The sequence below is a fragment of the Camelus ferus genome, chromosome 16 (genome assembly GCF_009834535.1).
Source record: "Camelus ferus isolate YT-003-E chromosome 16, BCGSAC_Cfer_1.0, whole genome shotgun sequence".
Lineage (NCBI taxonomy): Eukaryota > Metazoa > Chordata > Mammalia > Artiodactyla > Camelidae > Camelus > Camelus ferus.
In genome coordinates, this window is record NC_045711.1 from 19,410,269 (window position 1) to 19,425,594 (window position 15,326).

The 15,326-nt window shown below is 45.9% G+C and overlaps 1 protein-coding gene, 1 non-coding gene and 1 pseudogene across 6 annotated transcripts in view; 1 reads left to right on the forward strand and 2 right to left on the reverse strand.

Annotated features, from left to right (window-relative positions):
- Window positions 1-4,709: 4,709 nt before the first annotated feature.
- On the reverse strand, window positions 4,710-6,294 carry LOC116669346 (annotated as a pseudogene). The gene has a single exon (XR_004326740.1). The product of XR_004326740.1 is annotated as a 40S ribosomal protein S24-like (transcript).
- Window positions 6,295-9,708: 3,414 nt separating this feature from the next.
- Window positions 9,709-15,326, forward strand: part of DHRS7B (dehydrogenase/reductase 7B) — a 35,007-nt gene continuing 29,389 nt past the window's right edge. For 2 of the 4 annotated variants that reach the window (XR_004326738.1, XR_004326737.1), the window contains exons 1-4: window positions 9,709-10,313; window positions 11,323-11,583; window positions 11,696-11,780; window positions 12,206-12,385. Coding sequence is in view for 2 of the 4 variants with exons in the window: in XM_032499055.1 (XP_032354946.1) it covers window positions 12,366-12,385 (20 nt within the window). In the remaining 2 variants the exon portion in view is untranslated. The remainder of the gene's footprint in view (window positions 10,314-11,322; window positions 11,584-11,695; window positions 11,781-12,205; window positions 12,386-15,326) is intronic. The other 2 variants (XM_032499055.1, XM_032499056.1) reach the window with 2 other exon arrangements.
- On the reverse strand, window positions 11,864-11,936 carry TRNAS-GGA. Its single transcript has one exon. It is a non-coding gene; the product is annotated as a tRNA-Ser (tRNA).

Genomic DNA, 15,326 nt, shown 5'->3' on the forward strand with positions numbered 1-15,326 from the left:
GGGACCGAGGCCCGGGGTGACGCTTGCGGCTCGGACACCGCCCGGGCGCTGTGCCGCGGCCTTCGCCCTGGACGCGCCGCCGCCGCCCGTCTGCGCCTCGCCTCCTTCGGGGCCTGGTCGGAGGCTGCCTTCTCGGGGACGCCTCCCCGCCGTCCTGTGGGACGTTACAGCCCCCAAGTCCTTCATCTGCTTACCCCAAGAGTTTGTTTACTTGTTTATTCTTTAACTGTTCCCTCAGTAGCGTGGAAACTCCGTAAGGGTAATGATTTTTGTGCGCTTTATTAATCGCTATATCCCCAATACCCAGGGCAGTATTGGTAATATGCAGGTTCTCAAAAATCAATGTTTAGTTAACTAGTCAATCATCCCAAACTTTTGTTTTGTTTAGTAACAAATATGAATAGGATTATTCTAAAAATAAAACGCGGTGAAGTAAGGCACGCCATGGATATGTTAAAGAAGTATCAGTTTAATACGAAGTGAAATCGGAAATGTCAGTTAGGAATTACAAAGTACACGATACACCTCTATAAACATTGCTTGTGATGAGCATTCCAGTGCACCGGGCATGCAGATATGGCTCGGTTTCGGGTGCCCTTAGCATTCAGGCCCCTCGGCTCTACATTAATCAAGATGGTCATTCAACCGTGGAAGGATTTCTGTGCTCTCTACTTGGATTATAGATAATGACTTCAAATGCCCCGCGATCACAACAGCTTTATACATAAATAAAATTAAAACACAAAATATATCCCTGAGAAGCATTCCCGTAAGATGCGTGGACAAAACTGTTTACTATAGCTTTTTTTCTAATGGGAAAAAAGCTGAAAACACTAATGACCACTAATAGAATGAGTTAATCAACTATAGGATAAGTATTCTAGGGAATGCTATGCAGCTGTTACAGAATGACGTAGGTCTGTAAGTACTAATGTGGAATGCCTGTTAAGACATAAGTGAACAGAGCAAATTGCAGAAAAATACAGAGGATGCTGACCCCTGAAAAGTAATGCTATATGTAAGTACGAATTAAATGGCTGGAAGAAACAAACCAACCCACCTATCATGGTTAACTTCTGGTGAGAGAACGTTATCTATGTTTGAATTCTTTTATGGTAAGAATTAATCATATATTGTGCTTTAAAAATCACTAAAACTTAAAAAGAGAAGAGAATGTTATTCTACAACTTAGGCTGGGAAAGGGGACTTGTTCAGGTTCCACTCATCCAGCCACCAGAAAACTGCTAACCTTAAGTATGGCTCCACTGCTGACTACCTGCATAACCTGGAGCAGATGGCTTACCTGTTAAAATTGGGGTGACACCAGCTCAGTGTTTACATTAAAGGGTTATGGCAAGGAACAGATGGGCCAAGCTCTTAGAACCTGTCTGTCACTTATTAAGGGTTCAAGAAACAGCAGCAATTACTGATCCAGAAGTGGCATCCTACTTTAAGAACCCACAGTGTAGTGGGTAGACAGCAACATTCGCAGGCAAGTACGGTACAGTCCTCCGTATCTGTGGGTTCCGCATCCAAGGATTCTATCAAATGGGGATGGAAAATGTTTGAAAAAAGTTTCCCAGGAAGTTCTAAAAAGCAAAACTTGAATTTGCTGTGTTTTATTTACACAGCACTTACATTATATTTAGAACTATTTACACAGCGTTTCTGTTGTGTCAAATATTATAATTTAAAGATGACGTAAAGTATACGGGAGGATGTGTTATATGCAAGCAATGCACCGTTTTATAGAAGTGACTTGAGCATCTGTGGATTTTGGTTATCTACAAAGTGTCCTGGAACCAGCTCCCCACGGATCCTGAGGGACGATTGTAATAAGAGACTGCAGAGATGAAGGAAAGTCCAGTTAATAGGAAAACACTCCATGACACCTCGTACCCTAACCCTGCCCAGGCGGTTGCAGCGGAGGGGGTCTGGAAGTGTTTTCTCTGCCGACCTAAGTGTAGAAGGGTGGGTAGAAATTGGCCAGTTTAAAAATAAGTGACATGATGAGGTATTTGCCTCAAAAGGCATTTCCCCCTATCCATGGGACTAACATGGCCTAAAGTGTTTTTCTATTTATGGGTTTTTAATTTTTTTCAATTTTTAAAAAATGTAAAACAACCATGGCATTCTGCTTCCAACAGGGTAAAGTAATATCCTAAACTAATGCGCTTTCATATAACAAGTATGAACTCTGGACAGAAAACAAAAACAAATCCCTGAAAGCACTGTAGTGAGCCAAACAGGCAGACTTGGAAGGAAGTAGACACTTGGAAATAGGGAAAAGGAAGTGACATGTTTTTATGGCTTATAGTCAAGGACAGGCCAGACTAGGAGCCCAAAAGGGAGGCTGAAGCTCTGATTGAAAACACACAGTCTCTCTGCACTGAAGAAGAAGAGAACAGAGAACAGAACAGCTAAAGCCACAGGAAGTGAAGACAGAGCCAGGGGAGGGGAGCCCAGAGTCTGTGTATAAACCACATCCAGGTGTCTAGTTGAGCACTGGCCATCTGTGTGTGGGGCAAATTCCAGCAAGCCAACTGGAAAAAAAGAATTGAGTAGAGACAAGCTGCTGCCCAGGAAGCGGTTAAATTCTTTTCAAAAAATGTTTACCATTTTTAAAAATGTAAGACTCAACAGTATACCCACATTGCTTGATATGGAAACTGTGGTTTAGCTGAAATGTGGTTTTTAGGTCTGAAGGTCACACCTTTAATCCATTTTGAGTTACTTTTTGTACATGGCACGTAGTCCAGTTTCATTCTTTCACATGTGACTGTCCAGTTTTCCCAACACCATTTGTTGAGAAGACTGTCCTTTCTACATTGTATGTTCTTGGCTCCTTTGTTGTAAATTAACTGACCGTGTCTACCTGGGTTTACTTTTTGTTGAGTTGTAGTTTTTTATATATTCTGAACATTAAACCCTTACTAGGAATGTTTTGCAAATAGTTTCTCACCCTCTGCAAGTTGTCTTTTCACTTTATAGTGTCCTTTGATGCATAAGTTTCAAATTTTGCAGAAATCCAATTTATCTATTTTTTATTTTGTTGCCTGTTTTTGGTATCATGCTTAAGAAACCATTTCTAAATAAAGGTTCCATAAACATTTTCTCTAATGTTTTCTTCCAAGAGTTGTAATCCCTAAATTTAGGCCTTTGGTCCATTTTGGATAAATTTTTGCACATGGAGTAAAGTAAAAGTCTAACCTCACTCTGCACATGGCCGCCCAGTCTTCTCAGCACTATTTGGTGTACAGAGTGGACTTTCCCCATGGGATGGCATTGGCGCCTTATTGAAAGTGAGCTGACCACAGATGTAAGGGTCTCCTTCTGGGCTTTTTCACTCCCGTGGGCCTGTGTGTCCATCCCTATTCTAGTGCCACAGTTTGATACTGTAGCTTTGTAGGAAGCTTTATTATCAGGAGGTATCAGTCCTCCAACTATTTTTTTTTCCAAGTTTTTTTTTTTTTGGCACTTTGGGGCCCCTTGAGATCCCATATGAATTTTAAGCTGGTTTTTCTATTCCTGCAAGAAATCCCATTGGGATTTTTTAAATATAGCACGGGCTTTTATTTATTTTTAAGAAGCATTTTTAGTCCTGAAAAATGATAGAAGGCATACTTGTACTCATTTTTAGAAGGGCAGCAGTACTCCTGATCTGAGGGCTGAGACAGACTCTATTAAACATCTCTGGGACAGGTGACATAGGGTATTATCATCTGAGATGATTGATTAGACTTGGTCATTAGAGATACAGACAACACTGACAAAACTGCATTTAATCCCGAATGAATCTGTAAAGTCACTGCACACATAAGAAGAAGTAACGGTGCTGGGTGCCCCAGTCCAGCTGATGGGGTTTCAGGTGTGGATAAGATGCCATTTTTAAAAAATTTTTATTTATTTTATTATTTTCTGAGGGGGAGGGAGGTAAACTTGGTTTACCTCGGTATTCATCTATTTTTTTAGAGGAGGTACTGGAGATGGAACCCTGGACCTCATGCATGCTAAGCATACCCTCCCCCCGGCCATTTTCCATTTTTTGAAAACAGGAAACACTGAATTCAATGACAGTCCTTTAGCTGAGATGTTCTTATAGGGTGTGGGTTTGATTTGTTAGGATGGAAGGTGGCCATATAATTTATTGTCCAAACCAGGACAATTTTAGAGTGTAAGAGAGTGCAGTTAAAAGTGACCCAAGGACAAGAGGCATAAACCAGGGCTGTCCTGGGCTAATCAGGATTGATGTGTGTGTTGGGAGGGGCGTGAATAGTGGGAGAGTGTGTGTTGGCTCCAGTCAAGGCCTCTGGTCCTTCTCACCACAAATGCTACCCCTTGTGGCTTTGGGTAAGTCATTCTGCTTTTTTGAACCTCAGTTACCAAAATGGAAAAGATACCAAACACTTGTTCTGCTTACACCCTGAGGTCTGTATTTTTCCCTCCTTGGGTATGAGGGAGGGGACTGTGTTGACTTCCTGTTCATGTGTCTTCATATCCCTCTCCTTGTATGATTCTCTCAGCTGTTAGGTGGGGTTTAGTGCATAAAGACACTCAGGAGTAGGCAGTTGGGATAAACGGCCAAAGGCCCTTCACTCAGCAGTAAAGGGGCGAGACTGGAACTCCCCCAGGTCAGCCATTGGGACTTGCACAGGGATCTATAGATCGCTTTGGGTAGTACTGACAACACTGACAAACTGTCTTCTAATCCGTGAGCACAGAATGTCTTTCTGTTTATTTACATCTTCTTTAACATGTTAAAGTTCTTAGTTTATTAATCCTCTCATGAAAAATCTGCACAATCACCACAGATACAGTCACTGCAGAATCTTTACTCCTTCTTTTTGCCAGCACCAACATTGGCCTTTGCAGTCCCCCTGACTTTCTTCATCCTTTTCTTCCATTCCTTGCCCTGTTTGCTTGAGGTCTTTTTCTTCTCGTATAGGCCATGTCTTGCAAGCCTGTGTTTGGGTTCATTTTTTCTTCGCATAATCGAAGGAATCGTAAATCATGCCAAAACCAGTTGTCTTGCTGCCACCAAAATGAGTTCTGAATCCGAATACAAAGATGACATTTGGCGTGGTCTTGTACATTTTGGCTAGTTTTTCCCGAATTTCTGTTGTAGGTACTGTTGCCTTCCCAGGGTGAAGGACATCAATGACCATTTGTTTCCGCTGAAGTAGTTGGTTGGTCATGAACTTCCTGGTCCGGATAGTTACTGTGTCATTCATGATGGCGGCTGGTCTTCAAGCAGCCAGGGAGGAAAAGCCGTTTATTTACATCTTCTTTAATTTTTCAATAATGTTCTAGTTTTCAGAAGGATTTCCTTCTGCCATTTATGTTTTCTGTGTATTATATTTTTTTTGTTTCTCAGTTCCTCTATTACTGCCTTTTTTGTATTTAGTTGATTTATTGTCACTATCATTTTTAGTTCCCTCTTCATTCCTTTTCTGTATATTTTTCCTTTTTAAGAGGTTGCCTTACGGATTATAATTAACATTTTAAACTTCCAACAACCTAGTGTGAATACCACCAACTTAGTTTAAGCAGCACAGAACACTCTACTGTCTCCACTCCCCCCTCTTCATGCTGTCACTGTCACAGATTACATTTTTATATACTGTGTGTCTGCTAACATAAATGTATAATTGTTTTATGCATTTTCCTTTTAATCATATAGAAGAAAAGAGCAGTTTCAAACCAAAAGTACAGTGCTGGCTTTCCTATTCACCCAGGCGGTTACCTTTACCAGTGTCCTTTCTTTCTTCATACAGCCTTGAGTTACTGCCTGATGTACCTTCATGTCAGGACTCTTTAGTATTTCTTGTAGGGCAGGTCTACTAACAGTAAGTTTCCTTAGCTTTAGTTTGTCTTGGATTGTTTTAATTTCTACTTCATTTTTGAAGGGTAGTTTTGCCAGATACAGAATCTTCGTTGGCAGTCTTTATTCCTCAGCACTTTGAATACATTATCCCTCTGCCTTCTGGACTCCATGGTTTCTGATGAGAAATCAGCTGTTAAATCTTACTGAAAATTAAATATTTCTCCCTTGTGCACAATCTCCTTTAATAAAAAGCTTTGCTTGCCTAAGAGTCTTGTGGAAGCGACACTAATTCCTATGGTACTGCTGTCCAAGAAACTGGAAGGGGCCTGATAACACTAGGGGATTTTGGAGGAGTGTGGGGTTCTTAGTGCTTCCGTGTTGGGTAGTAAGTCAGTGGAATGAGGAGGTATAGCTCAGTGGTGGAGCACGTGCTTAGCATGCACAAGGTCCTGGGCTCCATCCCCAGTACCTCCATTAAAATAAGTAAACAAATAAACAAACCTAATTACCTACCCCCCAGCAAAAAAAAATTAAATGGAAGATTATTGCTGTGGGATTGGGCAGGCCAGCACGTGGGCAGCAAAGGTCTCTGCCAAACACAAAGGATGAAGATGGGGAAGGAGTTTATGCAGAGACGCTGCCGCAGACAACTGCGGGCCACGTGGAGGACAGCTGCCTGTGCGAGCCCCAAGGCCCAGCTGCTGAGGTCTCTTATTAGGGAGAGTAAACTTTCACTCTGTGCTGACATGACATCAGGCACTAAGGGGGTCGCGGGGGGCAACATTCGCTTGTGCACAATCTGACTGCTTGATTTTGAGGTAACAGGAAGGGCAGGGGTCATGAAAGGGAAGGACTAGGGATTTTGGTAGGGGTTGTGACCGGTTCTGGTGGTCAGGCTTCTGGGCACTGTACAGATAATCATTATCTCAGCTAAGGCAGGTATGTATTAGGAAAGGAATGTTCTCTGTTATCTTTAAAGGGCAGCAGCCAGGTGCCTGAGGGGCCTTGGAGCAGGAATCTGCCAGATGTCTGTGGACACCACAATTATAGTAACCCAAGAAAAATGAGACCACTAGGGCCTCAGATCCTTCTGGAAGTGCAAAGCCCTAATCAGCCAAGATGTTGGCAGAGGGTAGAGATAACACGGAATAGGTAGTAAGAGGAGCTGTAAACATTGATCATGGTCTCTGACCAGTTATGTAAGGAAAACTATAGTAAATATGCATTTTTTTCTGCATGTCTTTCTGTATATTAATCAGTTTCAGTATTCTTGGTTCCTGTTTTACGTAAGACACATTTACATATTTTCCCCAGCTATTTTACGTAAGTGGTGGTGATGAAAACCCTGAAATGTTAAAATTTCGCATCATGTGATGCCTTTCCAACCAGAATTGTGTTAATAAAGTAATTCCAAATGTAATGTTTGGAATCAGTTTGAAGTTAGTAATGTCTACTACATTCAAACACTAGGAATGTGATGTCTGTAAAAACAGTTTTTCTAGATGGAACAAGAGTCAACCTCTGCTCTGACCAGGATGGATGATCACAATTTCTTAATCAGCAGAGTTCACACTCTTCATTTACACTCTCAAACTCTTTGTTAAGTGATAAACCCAGGAGAGCTGGACATTTTCCCACATGCTTGCGGGAAGAGGATGGCGCCAATGATCCTTGTGGTCGGATTTAACAAATAAATCCTGTAAGTGTCTATTAAGAACACAGAGACTTCAACTGCAAGACTATCCCCCAGAGCAACAAACTGTCAACTAAGATAACCATGTAAAAGTCGTGGCCTTTATGTAGGGCTTTTTTTTTTTTTTGCAGAATGTGGCAACTTCTAAAGCTACTGTGTTGAAATAACACTTGCAAGAAAAAATTTATTTTGACCACAAACACAAGTTGGTAACTGTCATATTCACACCATTCTCAATTTTTCATCAGCCCGTAGGATCTTGTGACCACTCTCAACTTACTGTTTTATCAAATCAGGTTATTTTAAAGTGTTTGTGATTGTAACAGATTGCTTAAATAATTTAGATTATTTAAGATAGATTATTTTAAACAGATTATTTTAAATAATTATTGATGCAGAACATTCTAACCCTTGTATCTTCAATTCTTTCTGAACCTCCCTTTGTTAATTCTTTAGACTTAGTTTCTAAGGCCTGGCTCTGCATACTCAGCATCACATGAAAGAACAGACCTGCAAAGTGCCCTTTTACTGGCAGAAATGGAGCAGAGACTGAGTGTGGATTTTACAACAGTGAAATGAAAGTGAAGGATGTGGGGTTCGGGGACAAGTGAGAGGCCCCATAGAGAGCAAAAGGGGGCGCTAGTCACAAGATGCAAACCTGCGCCCTAATTATTTACACCATAAAGACACAATAAATCAGAAAACAGAGAACGTTCCTCTTCCAACATGTAATTGCTCTAGCCCAACTAACAACCCTGAGTTATGACCTAACAACGCCTCCCCCCACAATTCCTCCAGTCACCAGACCCCCTACCTCCTCCTAAAAATAACCCCTTAGATAATGATCAACTAACTCCTGGAAACGTTCAACACGACCCCTTCCCTAAAGCACGTAGGCCCTTCCTCATAAAAGGCTCTAGAATTCTGCCCTCGGTGCACACACAGGCACCTCTCGTCCGCGTGGCCCGCTGCTGTCTGTGGCAGCATACCCCTACTAAGCTTTTTATTTCACTTTGTCTCTGGTCAGTTCTTTCACCACCCGCGGTACCGGCCTGCCTAGTCCCACGACAAGAAAAACTGGTTACACAATTTTTTCACACTCGCACTGCTAGAGGGAGGCAAAAATATTATTTCAGCCCAGGAAATCTGGCCCCAGAACCTGCTCCGGTAACCACAATACTACGTTAGTAATCAGAGCAGTTTGCACCTCAACCTGAGGATGTTACGGAGCAAATAATTAGAAAGTGGCTTGATTTTGGAGCCCCTGGGAAACACTGACTCAAGAATGAGTGTCAGTGTCCTTGGCCTTTTTTGGGGTGTGATGTACACAAGGCTGCAACATACACACAGTAAGGTGCACTGACCTCAAGGGAACAGCCTGAAGCACCTTCACGTGTGTGCACACCCACAGGACTGTCCCCAGGTCCCGATGCTGACGAGCCCCCGCCCCACGAGGCTCGCCCGTGCCCCTTCCCCGTCACTACGCCCCGGCCCAGGGAACTGCCGCTCTGGCCTCCGTCACCCGACCCTGGACTTCACGACATGGCGCTCCGCGTCTCCGTGGAAGGTCGCTCATCGTCAGGTCGGCCGTGCAGCCCCGTGGACACCGCCCGTGGCTGCCGCTCGCTCCTTCTGGCGCTCTGTCGTCAGTCCCCGGTCGGCCCGTTGGTGAGCGATCCGGGTCGCCTCTGGGTTCTGGCGATTACGAGCAGAGCGGCCAGGCGCGTCTGGCTCCTCCCTTGGTGGCTCACAGGGTGGGTTACGCCTTCACCACCCAATCGCGCGACTTTTTTGCAAGAAGCGCGGACCGAACGCCGCAGAATCGCCGGCCCTCTGGGGACCTCAGGGCCCTGCCGACGGCGGTGCGCGAGGCGGGGCTCCCGGCGCATCACGGGCCCGGGGGCGCTTCGCCGGAGGGCGCCGGAAGTGGGCGCAGCTGCTGACGACCCGTTGGCCCACCTGCCTGCAAAGGACGCCGGGAAGCGCCGTCACCTGCGCGGCGGGGCGGCCTGGAGGGCTGGTGGTCTCACGGCGCTGCGGCCCGAGCGGGCGACGCTCCTCCCCGCTACGGTGACGGAGGGGCTTTGTGGGGACGCAGGAGCTGGGAGTGGCCGGCAGCGTCACAGGGCGGGACGCTAGGAGGCAGCAGTCCACACCCCCCACCCCCCCCCGCTTTTGTTCTTTCTGGAGACGGAGCCTGATTGGCCGGCCGGGACCGGACCGCTTGATTGACAGTCGAGGGTCCGGACCGAAGGTGTGGGGGAGACCACGGTTCCGGGAGCGGGTCGTCGATCCGGGGGTCGCGACCCAGAACCCGAACCAGTCCTGCAGTGCTTCCCGAAGCTCCTCCGGCAGTTTCGGTCACTGGTGCCCGACCAGCTAAGAGCGCCTGCCAGGAGGCGCTGCCTCCTTGGATGGCGGGGAATTTGCATGTCTCTGCTTTCAATTTAGGGTGAAAAAGGAGAAAAATTAGTAATTCGTCGGGATCAGAAATGTGACATCTGATTCTCGGGGAGGACGGTATCCATTTCACACGCAGCCGGAAACCTAGAGAGTGAAGAGGAAATCAGAATTTAAGTGCATTCCAGCCAGCCTTTCCCTGTCTCTCAGTTACAGACTTGCCACCATCTGTCCGCGTTCAGCAGACCACCACTTGACATTTGGACCCAGTAGCTCTTTACAGCCTCAAAATAACTCTAAATGTCATCCAGATTCACTTTATAGATAAGTAGCCCGTGACTTCAAACACTGGAACCTAAATTAACAAGGTGGAAGTTAAGTATTCATAAACACAAGGTACCGATGCTTTCAAGGTTCATGTCTTAAAGCTCTTCTCAATAAAAGGTTATTAATAGGGGTGGGGAGAAGAAGGGTTGAATACGCAGAGCACAAATGAGATTTAGGGCAGTAAAAATGCTTTGTATGATATTATAATGATAGACGTATGTCATTATGCTTTTGTCCAAGCTCTCAGAATGTTCAGCAACAAGAGTGAACCTGAGAGTAAAGTGTGAGCTTAGGGTGATTATGATGTGTCAGTGTAGTTTTATCATTGGTAAAAAGTGTACCACTCTGGTGAGTGAGTGGATAATGGGGAAGGCTGTGCATGTGTAGGGGCAGGAGGTATGTGGGAAATCTTTGTACCTTGCTCTCAGTTTTGTTGTAAACCTAAACTTCTACTTTTAAGAAGTCACTTTAAAAAAGTCCTTGACACTTAATCTGTGCCAAAAAGGCTGAGATGGAGAAATAAGTTTCCTGTCCTCAAGAAGCTGCCAGTGGAGGGAGGGGGTGGACCAAGGGTGATTTGGATAATGAAGACAAATATATAGCTGATTTGTTCCCCAAGGCGCCATGTGACTCTATGAGACTCTCTAAAGGTTCTGGGAATGGGGAACTTTTTCAGCCTGGGGAAGGGACCAGCGTTCTGATCCATAGATTATTTTTAAGTATATTGTTTAGCTTCCAAGTTCTGGGATTTTTCTACTAGCATTTTCTTAATTGATATCCAGTTTGAGTCCATGTAGTTGGTGCACACTCTATATAATTTCAGTCCTTTGAAATTTGTTGGTTAGTTTTTATGGCTAGGATTTGGTCTATCTTGGTAAGTGTTCTGTGGGTGCTTAAAAAGAATGTGCTTTCTGTCATTGTGAGGTGTCCTACAAATGTCGATTCAATCCTGTTGGTTGATGGTATTGTCAAGCCCTTCTATATCTTTGCTGACTTTTTATCTGTTCTATCAGGTACCAAGAGAGGGATCTTTAAGTCTCCAAGTGGTAATTGTGGATTTGTCTGTTTCTCCTTTCAGATCTATTAAATTTTGTCTCTGGAAAGATGCACACAGCTAAGAGCATTGTTATCCAGGTGAAGGAGAAAACGGTACCTGGACAGCAGGAAGCGAGATTTTTCAATTCGTACACTTTGCCATCAATTCAATTTTGAACTATGAAAATTCCCCCCAGTTTTTCTGTCAACCTCTTTCCATGTTTCTTCTTCCACCACTTCAGGTCTTTAAAAAACATTTATTTGCAAGAATTACTCATATATTCTGAGTAGAAGTTATTTTCAGGTATGTGTATCACAGATGCCTTCTCCACTCTGTTCCTTGCCTTTTGCTCTGTTGATGTTGTCTTTCCTTGTCTTAAATTTAACAACGCCCATTTATCAGCATTTCCCTTTAGGGTTGGTTGGTACTGATGTCTTGCCAAAAACTGTTTTCTTATCCCATGGACACGATACTCTGCTGTTAGCTGTTATTTTCTAGAGGTATGTCTTTCACATTTAGACCTACAATCTATCTCGGATTGATTGGGGTGGGGTGGTAATTAAGTTTATTTACTTATTTTTAGAGGAGGTACTGGGGATTGAACCCAGGACCTCGTGCATTCCAAGCACGCACTCTACCACTTGAGCTATACCCTCCCCCCGGATTGATTTTTTTGCATGAGGTAGGGGTTAAGGTTCATCCCTTCTCACCTCCCAATGACATTCAAATAATGTAGCACTATTTTTTGAAAAGAACCTTCCTATTGGATCACAGTGGCTCTTTCGTGGGGAGAAGAACGTGGCTACACACCTGTAGTCTGTTTCCGGCCTCCCCTTTTCCATCGGTTTTTTAATTTATCTTTGCGCCAATATCACACTGCTTCAATTACTGGAGCTCCAACCCTGTGTCCCCTCTCTTTCCCTAGAGCGCACATAACTCGAAACCTTTCGAATTGCCTACCTGCGCCTTGAGGGACGCAGCCCAGTGCGCGTGCGCAGCCCACGGTCTGGGATTGGACGAAGCCGCACGGCTGGGCGACGGAAAAGCACGTCACTTGTGAGGTGGAAGGATGAAGTTGACTCACCATGGTCTCCGCAGCGACCAGGTAGGGCTTGCGAGAGGAACCTGGCTGGCGAGGGGCGCGGCGAGTCCCGGCTCGAGCGCACTTCGGGCGGCTGAAGGGAGGAAGCGGTGCGGAGGCCGCGGGCCAGAGGGCCCCTGGCTCGGCGTTTCCTGGCTGGGGAGCCTGCGACTCCGCTCTGGGCCTCGGCTTGCGCGGCTGCAGATGGGTGTAGGCTGGCGGCGACCGCGATGTCCCCGATTCTGCGCGTGCGCCGCAGCCCCGCCCCCGCGCAGGTGGCAGGTGGCAGGTGGCAGGTGGCGTGCCCGAGGCGGACGGCACCTGGCCTGGTGTGGGGCAGGACGGCAGGTGCCCGTGTTCCGAGGCAGAGCCGGGGGCCGACTGCTGCGCCCCCGCGGGATGGCTGCTGAGGAGCTCTGGCTGCGCCGCTTCCCAGGCTGTGTGGCTTGGGCCCGTGTCCTCAGCTGTAAGCTGGGAACCCTCACGTGGTTCTCGTGAAGCGTAGTGCGGATTGGCGTGGACCGTACTCTGCTAGCGTGTGGCGCGGGTTAGGTACTCAACAAATCGTGCCCATAGAACTCTTTTCAATTCCTTTTGCTGTAGTGATTTGAGATTTGACAGGTTACTTTTGTTTTGTGCGTATTGTTTATTTTTTTGACAAGTTACTTTTGAAGTAACTTTTTTTTTTTTTTAACGTTGGTACCGAGGATTGAACCGAGGACCTCGTGCAGTCTAAGCACGGGCTCAACCACTGAGCTACACCCACCCACCTGAAGTAACTTCTGGACTTCTTCTTCACACGTATTTAGCGAACTTCTCTTAATGGAATTACCAGGAAGTGCTTTTCACGTCTTCCACCCTGTGTGTGGGGAAAACAAAGAGGAAGTCGTTTTCTAGAAAAGCGGCAGATGCAAAGAGGGAGCCTCAGCTTGGTGATGCAGAGAGAATTAGCAAAACTGATCTTAATTCTTCTGAAGGATAGGGAAGGAACTAAGTTTCTTGGGCACCCACCAGAGTGAGTGTTGTAGATACCTCTCACTCCTCACCACAGTGTAAATCCTACTCCTTCTCATATAGGGGCTGCTTTGGAAGGTCCTTGCTGAAGCATGTATATTTAAAACTAGTCTGGGTTGTTGCCATAACAAAGCTTATCAACCATATAGAGGTAATGATGCTTTTTATTTCTCTTGAGGCTTAGGAAGGGAGGGAGTGGAGAGGGAAGGGAGGGTTAGGATCAGGACTGGGCCTTGGTGAGGGGTGACCGGTAAGACTGAGTCCTCCTCCTTGCTGGGATTTCCTGGATGGCGTTTTGCTATCCCTGAAAGCAACGTGCTGAGATTTCCAGATTAACATTAACTGAAGTTTATGTCCTAAGAGGGCTTGCTTTAAAGGAAGGCATCATAAATGCAGGTACATAAATTGCATTTTGCTGAATTAATCTTTTCTTTTGGGAAACTTCGTTAAATTATTTTTCTTTGCAACACTTGGATATTCTTTGTGATTGTCCATTTTATTCCAATACGTTGGCTAGTGGGGTGGTTGAGTTCTTTTATTGCTGTATACAGACTCTGAAAAAAACATGTATACCGTTGGAAAAGGTCTTTATATTGTGATTTTTTTTCTCTATCATAGATAGGATAGGGATCTGGTAGAGACCCCAAAACAAGATTATCATGTAGTAATGTGTGGCATATTCTGTGCTATTCAGCCAAGAGGCAAGTACTGTTTTAGTTCCATGTTTACAGATGAAGGAATGGAGGCTTGGAGAAGTTAAATGATGTATCCAAAGTTGGAAGATCTAAGTAAGGACATATGCAAACTTAAAGGGGTGTGTTGGGGATTGTAGAACACAGCAGGGAGGGGGAGGGAGGTGGCCCTGAGATGTTGGAGGACACCGGAGCAAGGGGCATTTCCTCATTAAGTCATGGAGTTTCCTACTAGGAGGAAGGGGCCGTTGTCTTAAAGGCGAGAGCCTGAGGTCCTCTGGGTTTTGAAACCCAGGTTGGAACCCTGCTTCCCTGAGGAGGGGATTCCTGGCACACTTGCTTTGAAAGGAGCCACACTGTGCACGAGCAGACGAGCCATGGAGATGCAGGGTCGCTTCACATCCAGACAGAGTCTTGGCTTTAGAAACAGGCCTATTTCAGAGTTCTTTTTGATAATATATTCCCCTGGTATACTTAAAATATTTGTTCTATTCAGCTTTGCAACTCAGTGTTTGCATTAATGAGGCTGTGCCTGTGCCCTCACCGGCAGCAGGGGGTGTGCTGTCCCCACCACACACTTGCCGCCTGTCTCCGTCCTGTCAGAGGATAAGGGTGTTTAGTGTGCACTGAGTGTCTTAAGACTGTGCTAAGAATTCTGTCAGATCGCTCAATGCCCACAATAACCCTGTAAAGTAGGAACAATAATCTTCACTTACAGAGGAAGACGTGGGCTCAGAGACGGTAAGGAATTTCTCCAAAGTGCAGAGCTTGTAAGGGCAGAGCCAATTCCCTGTCACTCCAAAAGCTGGTGCTTCTCTGTGTGTGTCCTTCACCCCTTTACGTAACAGCTGCTTCCTTAGGGCCTGCGGTGTTCCGGCAGTGTGCTAGGCGCGGGTACACTGACGGCGGAACAGGCACAGCGCCTGCCCTCACGCTGCTTGCGAGTCCCACGAGGGAGATGGACAGAGCCGAGGCTGTGTGGGCGGCCGTGCGTTCCTGTGGACGGCAGAGGGCGCTGTGGGGAGGTGCCCGGCCGGCAGCGGGGCAGTGCCTGTGCCGGGAAGGCCTTCCTGGGAGTAGTTCTTAGCTGAGACCTTAGGGACTGAGCTGGAGTTACATTGGGCAGGGAGGTGAGGAGAGGGGACAGACGCGCTGCCCGGCTATAGGAGGGGCACGTGCCTCGTGGTGCTGGGAGGCCCGTGGGCCAGCAGAGAAGTCAGACACGGACAGGGCGGGCCTTACCCAAGAGCAGTACTGAA